The sequence below is a fragment of the Trichomycterus rosablanca genome, chromosome 21 (assembly GCF_030014385.1).
Source record: "Trichomycterus rosablanca isolate fTriRos1 chromosome 21, fTriRos1.hap1, whole genome shotgun sequence".
Classification (NCBI taxonomy): Eukaryota; Metazoa; Chordata; class Actinopteri; order Siluriformes; family Trichomycteridae; genus Trichomycterus; species Trichomycterus rosablanca.
This window is the reverse complement of record NC_086008.1, coordinates 15,410,259-15,435,130: the sequence shown is the minus strand read 5'-3', so window position 1 is coordinate 15,435,130 and position 24,872 is coordinate 15,410,259. Positions and strand designations below refer to the sequence as shown.

At 39.3% G+C, this 24,872-nt stretch overlaps 1 protein-coding gene across 3 annotated transcripts; it reads right to left on the bottom strand.

Annotated features, from left to right (window-relative positions):
- Nucleotides 1-209: 209 nt before the first annotated feature.
- Nucleotides 210-24,496, bottom strand: pias2 (protein inhibitor of activated STAT, 2). 3 transcript variants are annotated; one of them, XM_063017764.1, is made up of 15 exons: nt 24,399-24,496; nt 24,151-24,278; nt 20,836-21,274; nt 19,194-19,281; nt 19,055-19,105; nt 17,891-17,981; nt 17,111-17,245; nt 16,917-17,022; nt 12,464-12,537; nt 12,216-12,376; nt 11,987-12,120; nt 8,996-9,173; nt 5,181-5,320; nt 5,052-5,089; nt 210-743 (listed from the first exon to the last, which is right to left on the bottom strand). In XM_063017764.1, exons 3-15 carry the CDS (start codon nt 21,269-21,271, stop codon nt 561-563), a joined length of 1,815 nt encoding a protein of 604 aa, XP_062873834.1. In that variant the 5' UTR covers nt 21,272-21,274; nt 24,151-24,278; nt 24,399-24,496; the 3' UTR covers nt 210-560. The 3 variants fall into 3 exon arrangements, with proteins under 3 accessions (XP_062873834.1, XP_062873835.1, XP_062873833.1); XM_063017765.1 differs by having other exon boundaries at nt 24,151-24,295; nt 24,434-24,448; XM_063017763.1 differs by having other exon boundaries at nt 24,151-24,496.
- Between the last annotated feature and the right edge of the window lie 376 nt (nt 24,497-24,872).

The following is a 24,872-nucleotide window of genomic DNA, read 5'->3' as shown; positions in this document are numbered from 1 at the left end:
TCATGATAAAACCGCTTCATTTAAACCGCATGATTTTCATGTGATGCTAAATAATACAAAGATTATACACAAAAATTATGTTTTCATTTTCTATAAATTCATCATTTCTATAAATGAAATTTTTTCCTGGCATTTTGAGGTGATTGTTTGAACATAAAGTTTAAATAGTTTACTAAAAATGGAAAAAAAAGATCACACATACAAATACATACATGTCCACAAAGAATATTCTCTTTAATTCCCAATGAGTCTAATGTTCCCAGTCCAGCTGCCCAATAACTGTTTTGTTTAGTCCAGTCGGGTTAAGAAAGGCAGTGGGTATAAGTCAATGTTAATAATGTTAAACTCCTCATATAGTTTGAAAGCAGAGAAGACATCAGGGCTCCTCAATAGCACTGGCTGCTACTACCGATCCAAGCTTGTCGTTTCTCCACTGTTCTTATCTACTTGCATGTGAGCTAACACAGTTGTAAATCTGATATCGAACAGTGTCTGGCAGAGTGTTTTTGGAAGTATAGCATGGCAGTTCGTTGGGTTACCTCGGAGACAGAAACGCTCTCTTAGTCCAGTGAGATAATGTCTGAAAGACTTGTTGCGCCAGTGATGACCCCTGTGTCGTGACTTGAACTGCCTCGATGTGAAGTCGAATCGTACTGGACTGATGAGGACACGAGGCCGGAGCTGGTGCCGCCACTCTGGATGCTGCTGGAGAGATTGTCCAGGAACACAGGAGTCCGGTAATGCTGATGGAGAACAGACAACATTAGAACAGGCATTTCTGGTCATTACAATAATCTGCACATTACCTATAAAGGCCTAAACTTAAAAGTAAGTCTATTTAATACTAGTCTATACTAGCCAGAACTCCAGAATGATTGTTTAAATAAAACCACATACTACAATCTGGGTTATTATGTGAATAACAAATAAAAAGCAGAAGGCCATTTTTTGTAAATGTACTTTCACTTGTATGTAAATAAGCAGTACAAGTAGAAAACATGTAATGCTTATTTATTTAACTGCTTTTGGCAATAAACACAACCTAAAATTCATGACATGTTAAAAATGCAGAGGGGGACTATCAGGGCCCTCTATGCCTTTAGAGAGGGCCTAAGACATGTTAAAATAGTTTAACATATAATAATAACATAAGTAATAATACATAATGAAATTTTATCTAATTAACATTTCAACAAACACAAAACTAAACAAATAAATCTTTCAAACCTGCCTACTAAATTTGTCTTGGAATGTGAAGGGTTAGATTTAAGCAGAAGTGTTAATAGCAATAGTTTCTGTACTGAAATGTTTTAGTGTAACACAGGTTTGCTTATAGTTAAGTGACAAGTGGACTGGTACTTATGGCTGCTCCTCATGGAGTGAATAAATATACAGTGAGGAAAATAAGTATTTGATCCCCTGCTGATTTTGTAAGTTTACCCCCTTACAAAGACTTGAACAGTCTATAATTTTTATGGAAGGTTTATTTTAACAGAGAGACAGAATATCAACAAAAAATCCAGAAAAAAACCCATTAAATAAAAGTTATAAATTAATTTGTATTTAATTAAGGGAAATAAGTATTTGATCCCCTACCAACCAGCAAGAATTCTGACCCCCACAGACCGGTTATGTGCACAAAAGGCACACAAATTAGTCCTGTCCCTGTATAAAAGACTCCTGTCACAGAATCAGTTTCTTCCATTCAAATCTCTTGACCACCATAGGCAAGACCAAAGAGCTATCAAAGGACGTCAGGGACAAGATTGTAGACCTGCACAAGGCTGGAATGGGCTACAAGACCATCAGCAAGAAGCTTGGTGAGAAAGAGACCACTGTTGGCACAATAATTCGAAAATGGAAGAAATACAAGATCACAGTCAATCACCCTCACTCTGGAGCTCCATGCAAGATCTCACCTGGTGGGGTAAGAATGATTCTGAGAAAGGTGAGGACAGTCCAGAATTACACGGGAGGAGCTTGTCAATGATCTCAAGGGAGCTGGGAGCAGAGAAATGCTGGATATGACCCCAAGAACACCATCCCCACTGGGCATTTCTCTGCCTCCAAACACGGCGAGTGGAGTTGATGCCAAAGAGCACAATTTTGGTCTCATCTGACCATATCACATTCTCCCAAGCTTTCTCTGAATCATTCAGGTGTTCATTGGCAAACTTCACACGGGCCTGTACATGAGCCTTCTTGAGCAAAGGGACTTTGCGGGCACTGCAGGATCTCAATCCATTACGGCAAAGTGTGTTACTAATGGTTATCTTGGTGACTGTGCTCCCAGCTCCCTTGAGATCATTGACAAGCTCCTCCCGTGTAATTCTGGGCTGACCTCACCTTTCTCAGAATCATTCTTACCCCACCAGGTGAGATCTTGCATGGAGCTCCAGAGTGAGGGCGATTAACTGTGATCTTGTATTTCTTCCATTTTCGAATTATCGCACCAACAGTGGTCTCTTTCTCACCAAGTGTCCTGCTGATGGTCTTGTAGCCCATTCCAGCCTTGTGCAGGTCTACAATCTTGTCCCTGACGTCCTTTGACAGCTCTTTGGTCTTGCCCATGGTGGTCGAGAGATTTGAATGGAAGAAACTGATTCTGTGACAGGAGTCTTTTATACAGGGACAGGACTAATTTGTGTTCCTTTTGTGCACATAACCGGTCTGTGGGGGTCAGAATTCTTGCTGGTTGGTAGGGGATCAAATACTTATTTCCCTTAATTAAATACAAATTAATTTATAACTTTTATTCAATGTTTTTATTCCTGGATTTTTTGTTGATATTCTGTCTCTCTCTGTTAAAATAAACATTCCATGAAATTATAGACTGTTCAAGTCTTTGTAAGGGGGTAAACTTACAAAATCAGCAGGGGATCAAATACTTATTTTCCCCACTGTAAGTAAAGACAAGTGCTTTAACTGTCCACTCGGTTTATTTAAGCATATAAACGAACAGAAATTTACAACACTGCACACGGAGCTAGTGTGATTTAAAGTGATTATTTGTAAGAAGAATTTGCATTTTGCTTAAGAAACAAGCTGTTATGTTCAGATGATAACACTCTGTGCTGTTTGTCGGATGCATTCCCAACTCTAAACTATTATTGTCTATTTTTGTTTTTTAACTTTTGCAGTCATTTAAGAGAGGATTGTGACAGCTTTTTAGAGCCACTGTTACAACAATTTTTTATTCGACTTTGAAAATAAAGTTGGAAAATTTTTACAGAATAAAGTAATATTAATGTTTCAAGAATAAAGTCTTGGCCATATATTATAGCCAAAGAGTGTACAACAGGAAGATAGCAATTAACCTACTTGTGTTAAAATGAGGGACACTTATTACTTAGGTATACTTTTATATCTGATTCAGAATTGAAGAAATACTTAATCCTCTGGCACAGCAGCCTTAATTATTGTTGTTAATACCTAGGGCTGTCGTTAATTGCGTTAAAATTTTAATCGTGATTACAAAAATGTACTGTGTATTCTGTATGACGATAACATGGGTCTTTTTCCAGTTTGCGTCGTGAGTTACAAATTACTTGAGCTGCTGCTGCTACATATTGTGAAATGTAGCGTGTTTTGAAAAATAATTTCTGTTTTGAAAAAGCGTGAGAAATCATCACTAGACAAAATTACAGTTATTAATTGACGCTTCAATATCATCTTTGGTCAAAGCACGCCTTTGTCTCGTCAGATATCTAAGTGCACAAATATGCGTTACAGGCAAAATGAGCTCAGACTCAGTCTGACTTTATTTCAGATGAATTTGGATGGAAAGCCCATGGACTGTACACATCGTGGGAACATTAAAAACACTGGTGTTAAATGGATCACAATGGACTGTATAAACGCTTTAACATAGTTAATGATGTGGGTTGACATGACATGATGGGTAGCTGTTAACAACTCTATATAGGCATTGGCTGGCTTTCTTAAGATAATTTAGATGTAATAATTTTATCATAATTGCATTAATTTTTTATTGGTAAACATTTTCTTGCAATAAAAATGTGCCCAACTGTTTAAATTTTGCTTAGTTATTTTTGCAGTCGATTAATCGCGATTAATTTGGTTCTTTAATCGCGATTAACCTTGATAAAAAAAATTTAATCGTGTGACAGCCCTATTAATAACATACGAATGCTAAAATGGCTTTGCAAGAAACTGTGTTTATGAAGTATTAAGACTTTATTCTACAAATGTTGAGTTTTTTCTAAAATCTTATTTTTACTTTATTTTTGAAGTTAACACTACAAGTAAATGCTGTCGTAGTACACAGTAAATTAAGCTGTCTTTCTCCAAACAGTTTGAAGATGGAGGGTGGGAATTGCAGGCTGAGGTTTAACAGTCAGAGTTTGCTACTGTGAAAGCAGCATAAAGAGAAAAAAAATCCTAGGACATGCTTGGGTATTTAAGGAACATAAGGGAAACTTCAAATTATTGTGCTGATAAATTTTGTTATGAAAACCACTGAATTAAACTTGAGGGGGAAAAGCAAAAGGGAATAGAAAATAATGAAATGTTTATTTTTAATTAGTAAAAGAGTTATGCTAGTTAACAGTGTAAGTTTTATTACTTAACTTAGTAAACAGCTTTACTACAGATTGTCACATTAGAAATCAGATAACAGACTCGTGTAAAGGTTTTAAAAATGACTAAAGTAAAAACCTACAAATGGAACTATTTTAATAATCTAATTTCTTGCAACAATCTGATTGTTATTACTCACATAGTGTGTCATTGTCAAATTGTTACCCTGCTAGAGCTGCTAAAATCAACTGTAAGTTCTGTAATTTTGTAGTATCTAAACACTATTTGCACAACATATGCAAGACTTTAGAATAACGTAATGCCACATATTTTTCTTAGTAAAACACACCTAAAAATGTAATTACTGATTGTACTGACTAAATTACTCCAGTTTTCTATGATTGGCCCTACTACTTTGGGAAACTGAAAACTGTTGACTAACATTAAACAGTGTAAAATATCATTTCACCAAGTCTCAGTAGTGTGGACCATACTATACTTTAAACACGTACCTGTGGGTCTGCTTGAAGTAACGAAAATAAATCAAGACCTGTGTGAAAAGAAATATTCATAGTTAAATGTAAAAATGTATATGTTTGAGTTAAATATGTCTGACTGGATTAGAATGTACGGTGGCGTACCTTGCATATCGGTGGGAATAGCAGACAATGTTGAGTGATGAAATGGAACTGCATAGTCAGCGATGGAGGAACTTAGGTATGAGGTGTCCAGTGTTTGGACATTTGGCACTCGAACCGTTGGTGGCTGGTAGGTCAAGACCCTAAGGGGAAAAAAAGAAATGAGATGTTCAGCTGTATTTTTAGTAATGTAACATTTAAAAAATCTGAAATACTAATATGTCTCAGCAGGGCTGTTAAACTGTAAACTATACAACTGTACATTTAACACCGGGTGTAATGACCAATACTGTTAAAAGGTTTGGCTCTATTGCAGACCTGGGCATTGTATGGCTCCCCAGGCCACAATTGGCCCTTTAGCTGTCAAAGGTAGTTAGGAATCAAACGTAAATAAATGTACATTATACACTCAATACAGGCGCATTGCTTTTATTTTGAAGGGACTGCTTTTTCCCCGTTTATGCAAGTTTGTGTGTTTGTGCAAGTGTATGCAGCTACACTGCAATATGTTGGCTAACAAAAGTAAGCTCTTACCCTTAAAAATGTCAGCTCACATTAAAAAACAAAGACTTATATAAAATGTACAGTTTTTAACAAGACATTGTACTTGTTTAAGCCTAACAGACTACATTTCTCTTACTGAGTAAGAAAAAAAAGAAATGAACACCAGCAAATGAAGTGATTAGACTCAGGGGTGGGCAATTAAATTTTCCAAGGGGCCACATAAGAAACTGGGAATGTTGTGGAGGGCCGGACCAACAAGGTGAACTTAATTCTGCTCAATATTAATTTTATCTCTTGATTTACATTTACATTACATTTTCAGCATTTAGCGTCGACGTCTTTATCCAAAGCGACTTACATTACAGTTACAGTATACAGTCTGAGCAATTGAGGGTTAAGGGCCTTGCTCAAGGGCCCAACAGCAGCAACCTGGCAGTGGAGAGGCTTGAACCAGCGACCTTGTATTTCCTAGTCCAGTACCTTAAGCACTAGGCTACAACTGCCCACTCTTTATGAAAAGCAGTAAATTGTGCAGTTCTAATAAGCTGTTAATGTTTAGATGTTACAATCAGAAAATTAAAAGTAGTCAGAGAAAAAACATCAACATTATTTTACTATTTAACTATTTAAACAAACAAATGCAAAAAAAAAAACCAAAAAAAAAAAAACCAAATAAATAACAAATGTGAACAAATGTGCAGGTTTTTAAACTATTTTGTTTTGAGTCTAATTACCACATTTGTTTTTCAGTCCTTTGTTATTGTTAGATATTCTTTTTAAAATCACAAAGCTGGTCCTGACTGCTTCAGATCTGGATGTGTTAAACTTTATAAAAAGTCCTTGTTGCTTTTGCAGTTTAGTTAGTGAAGCTACAGGTGTGACGCTCTGCATCGTTCATGTTCTTGTATTTCTCTGTTTAGTACCGTGATTTAGAGCCTAAATTGTGATCCTTAAACAGCTTTACACCTGACTTCAGTAAATAAATACTTCAGAAGTCCATGTCTTGTTAAAAACTCCACCGTCAGTCACACTCAGTTCTGTTCGCATCACGGTGAAGCTGGATACACTCGCGCACACACGTAAATCGAAACTTACGAAAATTTAAAGATACAGCGCTCCCATCAAAATCAATCCTGTTATATTGCATGTTTGATGTACATTTATTTACATCAAATTTTTAATTGCCTCGAACCTCATGCGGGCCGGTTAGGGATGTCTCGCGGGCCGTACAATGCCCAGATCTGGATTAGACTATGAACAAAATAGCAACAGCATAAAGTACATTTTGTCCACACCTGTGATCGTTGATTAAGTAATGTTGGCTTTTTAACTGCTTTCATTGCATCCATAGAATTAAATGACATACGCTTATCAACCATCACATTAAAACCACCTCCTTGTTTCTACACTTACTGTCCATTTTACCAGCTCCACTGACCATATAGAAGCACTTTGTAGTTCTACAATTACTGACTGTAGTCCATCTGTTTCTCTACATACTTTTTTAGCCTGATTTCACCCTGTTCTTCAATGGTCAGGACCCTCACAGAGCAGGTATTATTTAGGTGGTGGATCATTCTCAGCAATGCAGTGACAATGACATGGTGGTGGTGTGTTAGTGTGTGTTGTGCTGGTATGAGTGTATCTGACACAGCAGCGCTGCTGGAGTTCTTAAATACCGTGTCCACTCACTGTCCACTCTATTAGACACTCCTACCTAGTTGGTCCACCTTGTAGATGTAAAGTCAGAGACGATCGCTCATCTACTGCTGCGTTTGAGTTGGTCATCTTATAGACCTTCATCAGTGACCACAGGACGCTGCCCACGGGGCGCTGTTGGCTGGATATATTTTTGGTTGGTGGACTATTCTCAGTCCAGTAGGGACAGTGAGGTGTTTAAAAACTCCATCAGCATTGCTGTGTCTTATCCACTCATACCAGCACAACACACACGAACACACCACCACCATGTCAGTGTCACTGCAGTGCTGAGAATTATCCACCACCTAAATAATACCTACTTGGGGTCCTGACCATTGAAGAAAAGCATGAAAGGGGGCTAACAAAGCATGCAGAGAAATAGATGGACTACAGTCAGTAATTGTAGAACTACAAAGTGCTTCTATATGGTAAGTGGAGCTGATATAATGGACATTATAAAACGGATAGTTCCGGTCCTAAAATCTGATTGGCTGAGCCGCGTTCGAAGCCGTTGTAAAATCCCCGATAAACTCACACCTATGACCACCTCACATCATTCCATATTAATACGCCACTGAATAGAAAAAATTAATGTTATTTTCGCCCTCATGTTGCCTAGCAACACTGTTAATCGAACTATTTTGCGTGGCGGAAGTATGCTTTATTGTAAGTTTATACACAATAAATACATTTATGAATTAAACATTGTTGTATTTATTATATTTTATGTTGACCGCCGTTTTATAAAAGCAATAAGCCACTCGAGACCGTGCGTTACTGTTAAGATTTTAGCACGGGGAAAGAAGTTTTAGGCACTCCGCTTCGCGTCGTGCCAAAAACGTCATCCCCGTGCTAAAATCACAGTAATGCACGGCCTCTTGTGGCTTATTGCTTTAGTGAGTGCAGAAACAAGGAGGTGGTTTTAATGTTATGGCTGATGGGTGTATGTGTTAAACATGGCATTTAAACCCAAATAAATAAATAACTACATCCATAGAATACTGCTGTTTTTATAATAAGATAAGATTAATATTAAGCTAAATTAAGTACAGCCTATTGGTCCGACCCCACACGACTGTCCCAGTTTCTCGTGTGACCGCTTGGAAAAATGAATTGCCCATCACTGTGCTATTGTTTATACCACAGCATTAATTCTTCTTAACTCTTACAAACTACAGCAAAACTGCACAGGCATAAATAATTTTGCAGTTTTTTTTTCATACGAAAGATCAATGATGGCAAAAAAGTGAAATTCTATTTAAAGGCTTTGAAATTAACACATGGCTTTTATAATAAAAATAATAAATCTGCCTGATGCCAATGGTGTGTTTAAAGCAATAATAAAGCTCTGCACCAGTTATGCTGTATAAATATGATTTTGGCAGAAAAGCAAATAAGCAAACTGATATAAAGGAAAGTCTGATATACACATAGGCACTACAGCCAAAATACATTGTACGTGTGTGTAGTGTTGATTGCTTAGAATTTAAATAGTAAAACATGTTTCTACACCAGTGTAACCTGATCTCTATTAATGCTCAACACAATGTTGACTCAGCTGATAAGGTCCTCAATGTAATGTCATCATGACATGGATGTAAGGTAGCACTAACCCTTTACTGTGCATATCCTCAGGTTTGGACATGTAGACACAGCGTTTTTTCAAGGGAGGGTCTGGCTCTGCTTCATCCTCCGAAGAGCTTTCTTGCGTCAGGTCAATAACGTCAGCCTTCTTGGTGCTGCTCGGTTCGGAGTGAGGGACCACTGTGCTCTGCCGCACAGGGGCAGGACCTAGAAGAGCATAAGATAGAGGTCAAAGGTTATGCTACAACCTATACAGCAACAAAAGATGATAATATAGGTAATATAGGATAATAATAGGCTAAATTTATTTATTTATTAGTATTTTAACATCATGTTTTACACACTGGTTACATTCATGACAGGAGAGGTGGTTATTCATCAATTCACAAGTTTAATTACAAACACAGTCATGGACAATTTTGCATCCCCAATTAACCTGACTGCATGTCTATGGACTGTGGGAGGAAACCAGAGCTCCCGGAGGAAACCCACGCAGCCACAGGGAGAACATGCAAACATACAGAAAGGACCCAGACCAGGGATCGAACCCAGGACCTTCTTGCTGTGAGGCAACAGTCCTTTTCAACTAACTTTAGGTCTTGTCAATAGGGGGCGCTACAACACTGGCGCATCTACAGTACATCTCAGGTAAAGCTGGGTGAATTCAGTCACTTTCGGTTAGGTTACAGGTGACATTTTAATAGAAATTGCTATTAGCCATTGAAAACTCTTAATTCAAAAGGCCTTAATATTAACCATTTGTCAATATTATGCATATTCTTACATGATATGTTTACTAAGCTGTACAATTTCAAAGAAACTGGTAAAAGGATGGAACATAAAGTAATGCATGTAACCAACATATTTTTGTATATTCCAGTTATAGTTTCTACACATACGGCATTAAAAAGCACGAATCAGCCACTTAGGTGGCTCAGCAGTAAAACACGCTAGCACACCAGAGCTGGGATTTCGAATACATCGTATCGAATCTCAGCTCTGCCATCCGGCTGGGGTGGGCGACTATATGAACAACGTTTGGTTGCCGTTCATCCAGGGTGGGGAGCCGGATAGGGACCTCATAACTAATGCAATTACGACCTCTGCTGGCTGACTGATGGCGTCTGCACAAAGTAGAGGAATAATGCACAATGCTGATGGCACGTGAACTCAACTTGTGCGGGTAAAAAGATGCAGTCGGGTACTGCTCACGTGTCGGAGGGGTGCGTGTCAGTTCGCTCTCCTCAATCAGGGGCGGGGGTCAGCACCAGTAGAGGAGAAGCATAACGCACCTGGGTTAAAAATTGGACGTGCTAAAAATCGGGAGAAAATGCATTAAAAAAAGCATGAATCAGTTGAAATACTGCACCAGCCAAACAGTCTGCAAAAGATGAATGCTCTTTGCAGGAGAGTGTATGTAATTACAAAGGAAACGGACATATCTGGAAATGCTGGCTGGATTCTACAGCAAAGAAGCTCTCCAGTGATATAGCCTCATGGGATTGTGCAAAATAAGAGAAGACGTCACAATGGCTGTTAACTAGAAGCAAAAATCTTGATGGGATTCAAATGGCTAATTTTGCCTATTGTGTCTTGCCTAATGGCCTATAAGAACTGTGAATTATGAATGCTTTGATAAGTTTTAACATTTTCCAAACATAATTCAAGGAAAGGAAACCAAATGTGAAATAAGCAAAGCACAGTACAGGATTTTTTAGGGTTTAACAGAGTTTAGTTTGCTTTAACAGCTGTAACTCATGAATGCTTTGAATTCTGGCACAAATTAAGTGTTGACCACTGAGCATGATGGTTTCCTAGGAGTATGGGTGTTAACGATTGCATTTAAAGCCATTTGGCAAACACTTCTATTGCAAAAAACCTACAACTATGACTGAATACAATTTGAGCAACAATAGTAGCAACTTGAAAGTGGTGGGGCTTGAACCTGCAACCGTCTGATTGCTAGTCCAGTACCTTATATGCTGAGCTACCACTGCCTATTGATTACAAACTGTTTGATTAATGCTGTCAAGTTAAAATGACTTAAATTCATGTATCAGCTCATGGGCCCAACCACTGACGTTCCAATCAGCTACCATCAATTGACTACATACACCGATCAGCCATAACATAACATCCTTGTTTCTACACACATTGTCCATTTTATTGGCTTCACTTACCATACAGAAGCACTTTGTAGTTCTACAATTACTGACTGCAGTCCATCTCTGCATGCTTTATCATGCTGTTCTTCAATGGTCAGGACTCTCCCAGGACCACTACAGAGCAGGTATTACTTGGGTGGTGGGTCATTTTCAACACTGCAGTGAAAATGACATGGTGGTGGTGTGTTAGTGTGTGTTGTGCTGGTATGAGTGGATAAGACACAGCGATGCTGATGAAGTTTTTAAACACCTCACTGTCACTGCTGGACTGAGAATAGTCCACCAACCAAAAATATCCAGCCAACAGCGCCCTGTAGGCAGCATCCTGTGACCACTGATGAAGGTCTAGAAGATGACCAACTCAAACAGCAGCAATAGATGAGCGATCGTCTCTGACTTTACATCCACAAGGTGAACCAACTAGGTAGGAGTGTCTAACAGAGAGGACAGTGAGTGGACATGGTATTTAAAAACTCTAGCAGCGCTGTTGTGTCTGATCCAGTCATACCAGCACAACACACACTAACACATCACCACCATGTCATTGTCACTGCATTGCTGAGAATGATCCACCACCTAAATAATACCTGCTCTGTGGTGGCCCAGTGGGGGTCCTGACCATTAAAGAACAGGGTGAAATCAGGTTAAAAAAGTATGCAGAGAAACAGATGGACTACAGTCAGTAATTGTAGAACTACAAAGTGCTTCTATATGGTAAGTGGAGCTGATAAAATGGACAGTGAGTGTAGAAACAAGGAGGTGGTTTTAATGTTATGGCTGATCAGTGTATAGTGCTAAATTATGACTCGCTCTCAGTGACTGTGATTAAAAACATTATTAAAAGTGCATACTAACACTCAATTTTAAGTACACTTGGAGATGACACTTTCAGAGTCTCCTTCTTTGGTCTCATTGGACACCAGGTCCCATCCTCTTGGAACTTGATTTCATCCACATCTGTGCAGTCATTTAAAATTTCCATGAAGAGTCTAATAAAGCAAGCATAGATCAGTTAACTGGAATGAAACTTCAAATAAAGATGCAATTAATATTTTTGCAACGAGCACAATGTAGTTATATATACCCATCTATGATCAGACTCTCATATGTGGCTTTCTTGTCACATACAGGGCAGATCCAAGTGGGCTTCTTTTCGTTCATTTGCAGGTACAATGCAGCATCGAAACACTGCAGGTGAGAGCAGGTAACTGCTCGACAGGGCACTGTAAGACGCATCTTTCCAAGCTGAGTAAAAACAAAGCCACATTCCAAACATAAGACTGGGAGTAAATGTAAATAAACAAATAAAAGAACACAATTTTCAGAACTTACCGGACACATGAGCGAGACTCGCAAACTGGTCGTGGCTATTTCACTGTCTGGGTCTGCTGTAAGCTTTTCCTTTACTGACAAACAAAGAGAAGACAGCAATTGGTTATTGAGATAAGGCACCTGCTTGCAAAATGTTTTAGGATATATGAAGTAGGGCTGGGCAATATGGATCAAAAATAATATCTCGATATTTTTTAGCTGAATGGCGATATACTATATACAGTGTATCACAAAAGTGAGTACACCCCTCACATTTCTGCAAATATTTCATTATATCTTTTCATGGAAAAACACTATAGACATGAAACTTGGATATAACTTAGAGTAGTCAGTGTACAGCTTGTATAGCAGTGTAGATTTACTGTCTTCTGAAAATAACTCAACACACAGCCATTAATGTCTAAATAGCTGGCAACATAAGTGAGTACACCCCACAGTGAACATGTCCAAATTGTGCCCAAATGTGTCGTTGTCCCTCCCTGGTGTCATGTGTCAAGGTCCCAGGTGTAAATGGGGAGCAGGGCTGTTAAATTTGGTGTTTTGGGTACAATTCTCTCATACTGGCCACTGGATATTCAACATGGCACCTCATGGCAAAGAACTCTCTGAGGATGTGAGAAATAGAATTGTTGCTCTCCACAAAGATGGCCTGGGCTATAAGAAGATTGCTAACACCCTGAAACTGAGCTACAGCATGGTGGCCAAGGTCATACAGCGGTTTTCCAGGACAGGTTCCACTCGGAACAGGCTTCGCCAGGGTCGACCAAAGAAGTTGAGTCCACGTGTTCGGCGTCATATCCAGAGGTTGGCTTTAAAAAATAGACACATGAGTGCTGCCAGCATTGCTGCAGAGGTTGAAGACGTGGGAGGTCAGCCTGTCAGTGCTCAGACCATACGCCGCACACTGCATCAACTCGGTCTGCATGGTCGTCATCCCAGAAGGAAGCTGACGCACAAGAAAGCCCGCAAACAGTTTGCTGAAGACAAGCAGTCCAAGAACATGGATTACTGGAATGCCCTGTGGTCTGACGAGACCAAGATAAACTTGTTTGGCTCAGATGGTGTCCAGCATGTGTGGCGGCGCCCTGGTGAGAAGTACCAAGACAACTGTATCTTGCCTACAGTCAAGCATGGTGGTGGTAGCATCATGGTCTTGGGCTGCATGAGTGCTGCTGGCACTGGGGAGCTGCAGTTCATTGAGGGAAACATGAATTCCAACATGTACTGTGACATTCTGAAACAGAGCATGATCCCCTCCCTTCGAAAACTGGGCCTCATGGCAGTTTTCCAACAGGATAACGACCCCAAACACAACCTCCAAGATGACAACTGCCTTGCTGAGGAAGCTGAAGGTAAAGGTGATGGACTAAACCCAATCCTCAAGTGGAAGGTGGAGGAGTTCAAGGTGTCTAACATCCACCAGCTCCATGATGTCATCATGGAGGAGTGGAAGAGGATTCCAGTAGCAACCTGTGCAGCTCTGGTCAATTCCATGCCCAGGAGGGTTAAGGCAGTGCTGGATAATAATGGTGGTCACACAAAATATTGACACTTTGGGCACAATTTGGACATGTTCACTGTGGGGTGTACTCACTTATGTTGCCAGCTATTTAGACATTAATGGCTGTGTGTTGAGTTATTTTCAGAAGACAGTAAATCTACACTGCTATACAAGTTGTACACTGACTACTCTAAGTTATATCCAAGTTTTAGTTCTATAGTGTTGTCCCATGAAAAGATATAATAAAATATTTGCAGAAATGTGAGGGGTGTACTCACTTTTGTGATACACTGTATATCTCAATATTTTTTCATCCCATACGGTAATAACAAAAAGACACTTCTGAGACAAAGCTACATGTTCCAAATGTTATACAGGCACTTTTATTAACATTCAGCTGTAGATAAACATGAGAAATTCCTCAAAAATAAACTATTGGCATATATTAAATCAGGGGTCACCAACCTTTTTGAAACAGAGGGCTACTTTAAGGGTACTGAGTAAGCCAAAGGGCTACTTGCAGGATACAAACTTCCTGAATAACATAGAGTTGCATGGTTCACCTTTAATGATAATATTATCATTAATAATAATAAATATTCATATATGTGAAGAGACTGTCTTGATTTACATGTTAATTATTTCTTGCTATAATTATTAACAATGATTTACCATGGCAGGAAACACAGACATATTTAAACTAGGGCTGTCAAACGATTAAATTTTTTAATCGCGATTAATCTCAGAATTTCATATAGTTAATCGCGATTAATCGCATTTTTAAAAAAAAGAAGAAAACAAGGATTTTAAAGTGAAATGTTACAATTAAAATGGTGAACACATTTTATGCTAAATGTACTGATGTTAAAAACTGCTGGGACAAGAGAAAACTGTAAGGGAGTTTTATTCACTCACATACTAGGCAGTAATTCTATCCAGCAGAGACCCTTGACTTCGTATAAATGTCAGATTGTAGGTTAGAATTTCTCCAAACATTGTAGATCAGCGGTGCTTTAGGTGGGATAAGGCGTAGTTATTGTAACAGACTTTTCTGTGGTTGTATCGTGACATTTGATGGACGTTTCTACACGAAGTGAGTGTGTTTTGACCCTTTGGGGCTTCCATAGTTCATGGACTAGCATGCTTGGCTAACGCGATGACTCCAGCTGTCCGGTACCGTAACAGAAGGAATTAATAAAAGTGTTCTGCTCCCGACAACTTGTGAATATACCGTGTATTTATTTCTTTATTAAGCGAGTGCATCACTACACGCTCGGTTACATTATGATAACAAACCGCAAATGAAAAATGGTGGCAAGCCTCAACATGAACTACGGATGACTCGCAAGGCCAAATAGAATTTGCGTTAACGGCACTATTTTTTTAAATCGCGTTAAATTGAGATCGCGTTAATGCGTTATTATCGCGTTAACTTAGACAGCCCTAATTTAAACATGTAACATTATTTATTTCTGTTCATCTCAATCAGTTTCAATATTTGAAAGGTCAGAGTTATCACATCTCTGATATTTTTGTATATATTGTTCCTGACGGTTTTGTATGAATGAGCACATTTGTAGCATTTTGATCAAAATCACACAATTTTTATTTATTTATTTTTTACAAATTATGACTTCTGTAGCATTTTTTTCAAAATCATTAACAGTCCCATCTTCAAATAATGTCCCGTTTGTACTGATCCCATTTGTACTGATCACTACTTTTGTTTTAGAACAAATCATGAACTCTGTCCCATGTTTGTACAAATGTTAAGTAAGATTTTTTTTATTTTTTTTGTATAAATTTTTACCCCTTTTTCTCCCCTTTTAGCGCATCCAATTGTTCAATTAGCATCGTGCTTCCTCTCTGTCTATGCCGAACCCTGCCCTGACAGAGGTGATTGAAGCTAACCCGTATCCCCTCCGAAACACGAGCAGCAGCCAGATGCATCTTTGCCACCCACACATTGACGAGTTTGGCGCCACCTAGCGTTGCATGCGGAGAGACACACCCTAAGGGCACCCTCTCCCATCTCTGTGTAAGCGCCTCCAATCAGCCGGCAGAGAACGCAATCGCATTCTGACAGAGAGAGACCCACATCCGGTTCTTTGTCCCACCCCCCACATGAGCAACCGGCCAATCGTTGCTCAGATAGCCACTCAGCTTCGAACCGGTAAAGCAAGGCTGGATTCGATACCACGCTCTCAGAATCCAGCCCTGGTTGCAGCGCGTTTCTTTTTACCGCTGCGCCACCTGAGCGGCTAAGTAAGATTTTTTAAAAGCTACGATTTAAATGGACGTTTCTGTGACACGTACTGAAGCCTCTCTCCACATTGTGCCGCTATCTGCCGTCGTCCCGCTAATGAAACACACACTTTTCCTCCCAATCATTGTGAACATATTAAGTTCTCTTTTGCTTTTCTTGTGTGTTTTTTCATTATTATTTTTTCGGGGTAAAACCCGCATCTCGCTCCCCATGGTAGCTGCGCTCGCTCGCTCGTCTCAGCGTTCCGCTATAAAACTCCGCACCCAGACCAGATCAAAGCTCATATAAACATCAAACAGTTTTGTTCTTGAAATGTTATATTCAGTATTGTCATTTTCAAATCTACATCAATGCAAGTGTTATTGATTCAAAGAGATCAACAACGAAAATATCATTTTTAGACGGAGCTCTATAGTCACTAGAGCTGTTTAGAACATGCCCTGCGGGCGACTCACGTGGTGGGAGGGGCGAGTTGTGTTCAGTAAGTTAGAGAGGCGGGGCAAGTGAACATGTGCAGAGACAAACTGGGAGAAGGGAACGACGAACTGTCGGATCTAACTGGAACGCAACATCTATATCGATATACGCGATACTGTCTTATCTTATATCGCGTATGAAAATATATCTATATATCTTTAAAACTCGATATATCGCCCAGCCCTAATATGAAGGATAGCAATTCTCACTTTGTGCCCTGGAGTGGTCAGGATTTCTGATCCCTTTCATTCTTAATCTTTGCAGTAACAATGGTGACGTCAGCTGGCGCACCAGGTACACAGACAGGGAGTACGTCTAAAGAAAATGCAGATATGTTGGTAAAGAAAGGCGAACACACAAAGACAAAAAAAGAACAAAAATAATAACTGAGGGAATTGCTTACCTTCCCAATTTCAGGTGCCCATGTGACCGATATCTGGTTGGGGACTGCTGATGATAATCTGACGAGGGATGTGATGTTTAAAGGTCTGCCTGGTCTCTTCTGTTCTACACCATTCCTAGGAGGTGGAGCATAGCCCTGGCACAAAAGCAAGCACATTACTTTAGGCTTAACTTACACAGGATAACTTACATTATTAAACACATACATATTTAATATTTTTCAAATGCAATGCAAAATTGGTTTGCCTATTTTTAATATATACACCGATCAGGCATAACATTAGGACAACCTTCCTAATATTGTGTTGGTCCCCCTTTTGCTGCCAAAACAGCCCTGCAACTGTGATGCACTGTGTATTCTGATACCTTTCTATCAGAACCAGCATTAACTTCTTCAGCAATTTGAACTACAGGCCAGCACATGGGCCAGCCTTCACTCCCCACGTGCATAAGTGAGTAGTTTTTTCCCCATTTTTCCTGCTTCTAACACATCAACTTTGAGGATAAAATGTTCACTTACTGCCTAATATATCTCACCCACTAACAGGTGCCACGAGGAAGAGACAATCAGTGTTAATCATTTCACCTGTCGGTGGTCATAATGTTATGCCTCGCCGGTGTATGGTGCCATAGTAAGTCAACCAGTCTACCCGTTCCAGTGTGGCTACAGCAAATTGGCAAGATGGTGTGAACATCAAATTACTTGTGTGAGTATTATACATGCATATTACTCAATTTAAACACTAAATACTGGGCAATCTCTGCTATTTAAACTACTCACTGGAAGAGGAAAGAGCTTTCCATTGACTTTGATGCAAAGACTACTAGGAAAGTTGTCCTCCTGGGGGCAGCTTGTCTCTGAAAGGCAGAACCTGACAACAACATACCAAATCAGTTATATCACAGAAACAAGCATAAAAATAATAGCATACGTCGAACATACTAAATATTCTAAATCTGAAGACTGTTAAGCCAGCTGGATTCTAGCCCAGCAATCGGGTTATTGACATGTGTAATCAAATATACACAGTGGCGTCACATTATTATGACCACCAACTACAGACAGCAGCTAGACGGGCTGGGAGTGACTCAATAAGGTCCTGGTAGGTTGTCACAGACATCTAGAGCCATGCTGACTGCAGTGAATCCCACAGCTGCTGGAGGGGGCATGGGGGAAGATCCACAGAGCAAACACGACTGTCAAGGTGGTCTTACAGTCTGGGGGAATTAGGGGGCCAGGGTAGTACTTGTAAGTCTTGGTCATACTCTTTCAACCAATGACGATCATTTTTAGCCGTGTGATGTCGCATTGTCTTGCTGGAAGATCCCATCTGCCCCAGGGAAGACAATTTTACCCATGACAGCAACAGGTGATATATGTGCAAACAGCCTATCGAACACCTTATATACCCAACTAGATGAAACATGACTTCCTTAATGAGCTACGCGCTGCCGCCGTCGAAAGTAGGAAGTGGTCATAATAAATGTGACTCGACAGTGTATTATGTTCTATGTCGCAAAATCAGATCCTATTGTATCACCAATGATGTAGTTACTAGGAACAGTGGTAGCTCAGTGGGTAGAGGGTTGGACTATTAATCAAGAGGTAGTGGGTTCTAATCTCGGTTCTGCCAAGCAGCCACTGTTAAGCCCTTAACACTCTCAGCCATACAAAGGCTTACCATGCACTATGACCCCAATGTACAGAAAATGTCATTGTACTGTATATGATAAATAAATGTGTTCTATACTATTTTAATGTTAACTTTGTTTAATACGTAGTACGTAAATAAAACAATAAATATTAATCAGTAAATTAAACCCCGAGTTAACCTTCAAAACATGAAAAGACATACATAGCATGATGGATTTCTAATGGATTAGTCACAAAGCCAAAGCTTTTTCATATACATACCACGAATACTACAATAAACAAGACACTTACCGGAGCTGAATTTGAACCATGTAGTCTCTTCTGCCACCAGGAAGACAGTCCCTTTTAAAATGAATAAAGACTACATTACAATCGCCCCCATAAGAGTACATTACAATTAGCATGACGCATTTTGTCATCAAGTACTTACCGTGATATGCAGACTTCTCTTACTTGCTGTGGGGTCAAGGCAAAGATAAAGTACTTTTCCTGATGAAACCTCTGGACAGTGCTGGCCCCTTAATGACACACAATAGTTCAAGTTAAATGAAGTATGAGCCAGATTTGCTGAATCAATGCTGATATGAAGTACAGCCATCAAAGCACAAGGATGAAAGCTTATCTACACACTTTATTAGTTAAGTAATGACTAGATATTATTAAGTTTCGTCAAGTCAATTCCACCTGGCAAACAAGTAAACAGTAAGATATACTAAGATTACGCTTTATGGCAAAGTATTTGGACAATGAGCTTTTTGAACATCCCACTTCAAATACAAATGGTATTAAAATCGAGTGATCTCTATGTGACCTTTTTTTTTTTTTTTTTTAAGCTATGACAGCCACTACTTTACTCAGAAAGCTTGAACAAGACTTAAAAAGTAAAGTATGCCTTTGGGAATTTGTGCCATTTCATTCAAATGAGCACTTGTATGGTTCGGCACTGTCTTAATTGGTGATGAATATCATTCCAGAGCTGTTCAGCGGGGCTGAAATCAGGGATCTGTGCAGGCCAGTGAAGTTTCTTTAAACCAATATTGTCTTTATGATGTTATAGACCTTTGTGCACAGGGAAACAGAAATGCTGGAACAGAAAATGGACTTCCATAAACTGTTGTTGCAAATAATTGTCTTGATACAAATTATTGATTTAAATTACACTGATCATCCATAACATTAAAACCACCTCTATGTTTCTACACTCACTGTCCATTTTATCAGCTCCACTTAGCATATAGAAGCACTTTGTAGTTCTACAATTACTGACTGTAGTCCATCTATTTCTCCACCAGGACCACCACAGAGCAGGTATTATTTAGGTGGTGGATCATTCTCAGCACTGCAGTGACACTGACATGGTGGTGGTGTGTTAGTGTGTGTTGTGCTGGTATGAGTGGATCAGACACAGCAGCGCTGCTGGAGTTTTTAAATACAGTGTCCACTCACTGTCCACTCTTGACACTCCTACCTAGATGGTTCACCTTGTAGATGTAAAGTCAGAGATGATCGCACATCTGTTGCTGCTGTTTGAGTTGGTCATCTTCTAGACCTTCATCAGTGGTCACAGGACGCTGCCCACGGGGCACTGTTGGCTGGATATCTTTGGTTGGTGGACTATTCTTAGTCCAGCAGTGACAGTGAGGTGTTTACAAACTCCAGCAGTGCTGCTGTGTCACACACTAACACACCACCACCATGTCAGTGTCACTGCAGTGCTGAGAATGACCCACCACCCAAATAAAACCTGCTCTGTAGTGGTTCTGGGAGAGTCCTGACCATTGAAGAACAGCATGAAAGGGGGCTAACAAAGCATGCAGAGAAACAGATGGGCTACAGTCAGTAATTGTAGAACTACAAAGTGCTTCAATATGGTAAGTGGAGCTGATAAAATGAACAGTGAGTGTAGAAACAAGGAGGTGGTTTTAATGGCTGATGGTGTATGTTAGCAGTTGTTATGGCTGAAACATACAACTTCAATAATTCAAAAGGGTGTCCCAATACTTTTGTTCATGTGGATAGCAGAACTTGCTATGACATAAAACCAACAACATCAACTGCCAAAACATGATTACCTAGACTTGATGGTTTAATCAAAACATCCAACACGTCATAAAACGGGAGGGACTTCATCTGGACGTCTGGGTGGACGGGAGGCATGAGCTGGGTAGACTGCTGCATGTTTGTCCTTGGTTTTAAATCATAAAATGCTGATGATTCACAGGGCAGCAACTGCGGATTTGCCAAGTATGAAACAGCTGAGCTCTTAACCGCTGCCTTTTCTTTAGAATTAATATGATATTTTAAAGCAGACGAATCAATGAGACCGTCCAGCTTCCTTAGGGATCTCCAGAGATAAAGGTCCTTGATTTTGTGCTGCACAGCAGAACTATAGTCACTCTTGAGCTTGCGTAAAGCCCTTAACAGGAGTTCATGCTTGCGACCACTTTTGTTCCTTCCAGCAAAACCTAGCAGTACCTGGAGCTCTGAGACACGGAAACTTGATACCATATTCTGAAAAACAAAATAAGGGTTTGTAGTAAAATCATCTTGGTTCAGCGTCATGAAAAAAAATCTATGCTAGAAATATTAATGATTAACCAATTACTGACAAATCATTGTTTGATTAATGCTGCCACAATCACTGCAAATAAAAAACACTAAACACAGGTCTGTCAAACAAGGTATGTCAGTTAAATTCTCCAACCAAGTAAGGTTATCTGTTTTAACCGTCCTATGTTGTATTATTCTGGTGCTGTCTGAAAAAAATAAACTGGTTTAACATAAAATGAGATGCTGAAGTGTTATATCTACCATAAATTGGGAACAATTCCAAATTCACAGAATGGTGTTGCAAGACAAAGTGATGAAAGACAGTGGTAAAGATTTGTCCATGACTGTGTTTGATATAACCTTGTGAATTGATGAATCTTGTGTAATGAGTAACTACCATTTCCTATCATGAATGTAACCAAAAGTGTAAGACATGACGTTAAAATCCTAATAAACAAACAAACAAATCGGCTTACATGTATAATTAGATGATATTCAACTTAAACAGCAGAGGTCATTGGCGCTACTCACCTCGCCTGGTTGACGTCATTACAGAGTTGCCAGGTTCTGAATTTTCCGTCAAATTTATTTATGTGAGGATACTTTCTTTATTTGCATTATTCATTTAATATGGGATTTATTTCATTTCAGTTTTTTTTTTACACAAAAAGGGAAATGTGCATTGTTTTGCATAGTTTGTACTAGGGTATCGGTACGATATTGGCCCAAATCACTGGATCGGATATCGGAAGAAAAAAATTTGTAATCCGATCCGATACTGTTGCTTAATGTAAATAACACTTAATGTAAATAAGGCCATTCAGAAATTAAAACACACTGATCTACTTAAACTTTTAGCATTTTAAAAAATCATCTACTACTGTCACATCTAAAAACACTGTTTTACGGCATGTCGTATAAAGTGTCTACAATTTTAAAATGTGGATGTCAATTAAACGTGATGGACCAATTAGAATTGACTCAGTGTTTGGTTGAGATTTTCCATTACAGTTCTGTGGTGTTTTTAGATTATTAAACCCTGCTGGATTCTGAAGAGGACATCTGTGGCCAAACGGGAAACGGTGTAGTTTGTTTTATTTCATAACACTAATGGATTAAATTTCGTTGAGGATGTGAGATATCTCCAAGCCGGGACAAGATAGATACATTTGTTTAGTTTTTATTATTTAATTGTTTCATTTTTATTGTTTATAAATAATATTTTTTTATTATTTATTTTATAATTTTTTCGCTACCACTTCAAGGTGTAGACTTGAGAGTTGACAGATCTAGAATTTTATATTGAAATAATAATTTATTTGTTAAATACAGATAAAGTTGCACTTTAAATTTTATTTTAAATGTTCGTACGGTGCTGTTAAACAAGCCAAAAATGCTGCTAAATGTTCTGTGTGTAAAAGTTAAAATAAAAACTGCAGTTTTGCATAAGTGTGATGTTGTAGGTTCTGTATTTATCCTTTAGAATATTTCCCCCCTTTTTCTCCCACTTTAGCGCATCCAATTTCTGCCCGTCAATCATCCTCTCACTAATGCTGGTCCCTGCTCCTGATTAGGGAGGACGAGGCTGCTCCACGCCCCCTCCGACACATGCACAGCAATCAAACATCTTATCACTTAAACTTGATGAGTGCAGTGCAGTACAGCGCTGTGTACAGAGAGCCACACCCTCTACCGCACTCCTTTCCCATCTCCGTGCAGGCACCACCAACCAGCCCTCAGAGGTCGTAATCGCACTAGTCTGAGAGAGAGTCCCCATCCGGCTTAATCCAGCCCCTATCTGAACAACAGGCCAATCGTTGTTCATGTGGCCGCTCAGCCTCAGCCGGTAGGCAGAGCCTAGATTCGATACGATGTATTCGAGATCTCAGCTCTTGTGAACAGCGTGTGTTTTTACTGCTGCGCCACCTGAGCGGCAGTCTGAGCATTGTTATTTAGATAGCTAGTTTAACCATGGTGCATTGAGACGTGTATTATAACTGCTTAGTTGTTTGACAGGAGAAATGACGGTATCGGATTGGTATCGGCAGATACTCAATTTGCAGTATCGGTATCGGACATAAAAAAGTGGTATCGAGCCAGCCCTAGTTTGTACCTACCTCAAAAATAATAGGGCATTAATTATTTAGATAAATAAAAGATAAGCACAAATACAGAATTTTTAAAGAGAAATAATAAAAGTAAACTTTTGTGTCGTGAATCGCATCGTGGGTAGAGTGTATCGTTACATCCCTAATCTGTACCATGTAAACAAGTCAAAGTAAACAATGCAGTACGTGGTTATTACAAGGAACCTAATATACTAGTAAAGCACAACATTCATCTAAGCTAAGCATTAAAATGTTCATTCTAATATAATTTAAAAAAACAACGACCGCCTTGTCAGACATGTAGATTTAATAGTATTTAAGTAATTTATTTAGTAATAAATTAACGTAAACGCTCGGCTGTCAAGCCAACCAAGCTGAAAAGCTATTAGTTGCATTACAATGTTGACGAGCCGTTATTTTATTAAATAAAATAACTAAGTCTGTGGTCTCGCAACTATATTCTAAGTACAATTCGTCAAGCATAAGCTAAAGGCTTAACCAAAATTCAACTCGACACACTACTTTACATATTTGGGTAAAATTCATGTTAGCTAGCATGCTAACTAAGCTAAAATGCTAGTAAACAATAACAACAGTTCAGCCAGCTCATATTGCAAAACAGACCGAGGTTTGTCTAGTTGCGCCTGAACTTTACATGTATGTTATACTACGTTATATAAATGCAATAAATGATAAAAACAGACAATACAAAGAAAAAAGCCCGTGTACCTTGATAGCTAGCGCAGTATTAGCAGCAGAGAGCTAGCAGTGTAGAAACCTGGTGCTAGCGCTTCATAACAGGTCCGGCCTTCACAATCTCCCCTCTCTGGCCTGCCAAAGCCCAACATAACGACGCTCTGCAGCCGCAAACGCGCTTAAACAAGATAACGAACAAAATAAACCGAAACGTGTTTAAACCTTGCTAAGTGCGAAGCAGTTGACGTCTAGTAACGCAATTTTGCCAACCAGTCACTCACACTGTCCGCCATTTTCTGGCTACCTTTATCCCTACCCAAAGCAGCTGATGTTGAGTCACGTGACCAGGTCAGAACCTGAGGTGATGGCGATGCTTGGCTGAATGGCGAAGCGTTTGAATTTTAACCGCGATTTACTTAAGCAATAGAACACGAGAGGGAGTGTGTTATCGCGAATAACATCACGGCCGTAGATCATCACAGCCGTGATGTTATTCGCGATAACACACTCCCTCTCGTGTTCTATTGCTTTTATTCAACAGTTTTTACAAAATAAAGAAAGAAAATAAATCAAAAAGCCCTGAATTTCATAATAAATATGCTTTAATACTGACAATACCTTCCGCCAAAAAGTAGTTCCACAACGAATATAAAGTTTAACACTACAAAGCAGACATCCCAAGTTGCAAAAACTCATTTCAGGGAGGTAAGAAGAAGAAAAAGAAGGTAAGAACCTCCGAAGGGAAAAAAGAAATA

Coding starts and splice junctions, on each gene's coding strand:
- pias2 (XM_063017763.1), bottom strand. CDS start 21,271: ATGGTATCAAGTTTCCGTGTCTCAGAGCTCCAGGTACTGCTAGGTTTT. Junction 17,023..17,110: donor GGGCACCTGAAATTGGGAAG/GTAAGCAATTCC, acceptor CATTTTCTTTAG/ACGTACTCCCTGTCTGTGTA. Junction 12,121..12,215: donor GAGAGTCTGATCATAGATGG/GTATATATAACT, acceptor TTGCTTTATTAG/ACTCTTCATGGAAATTTTAA.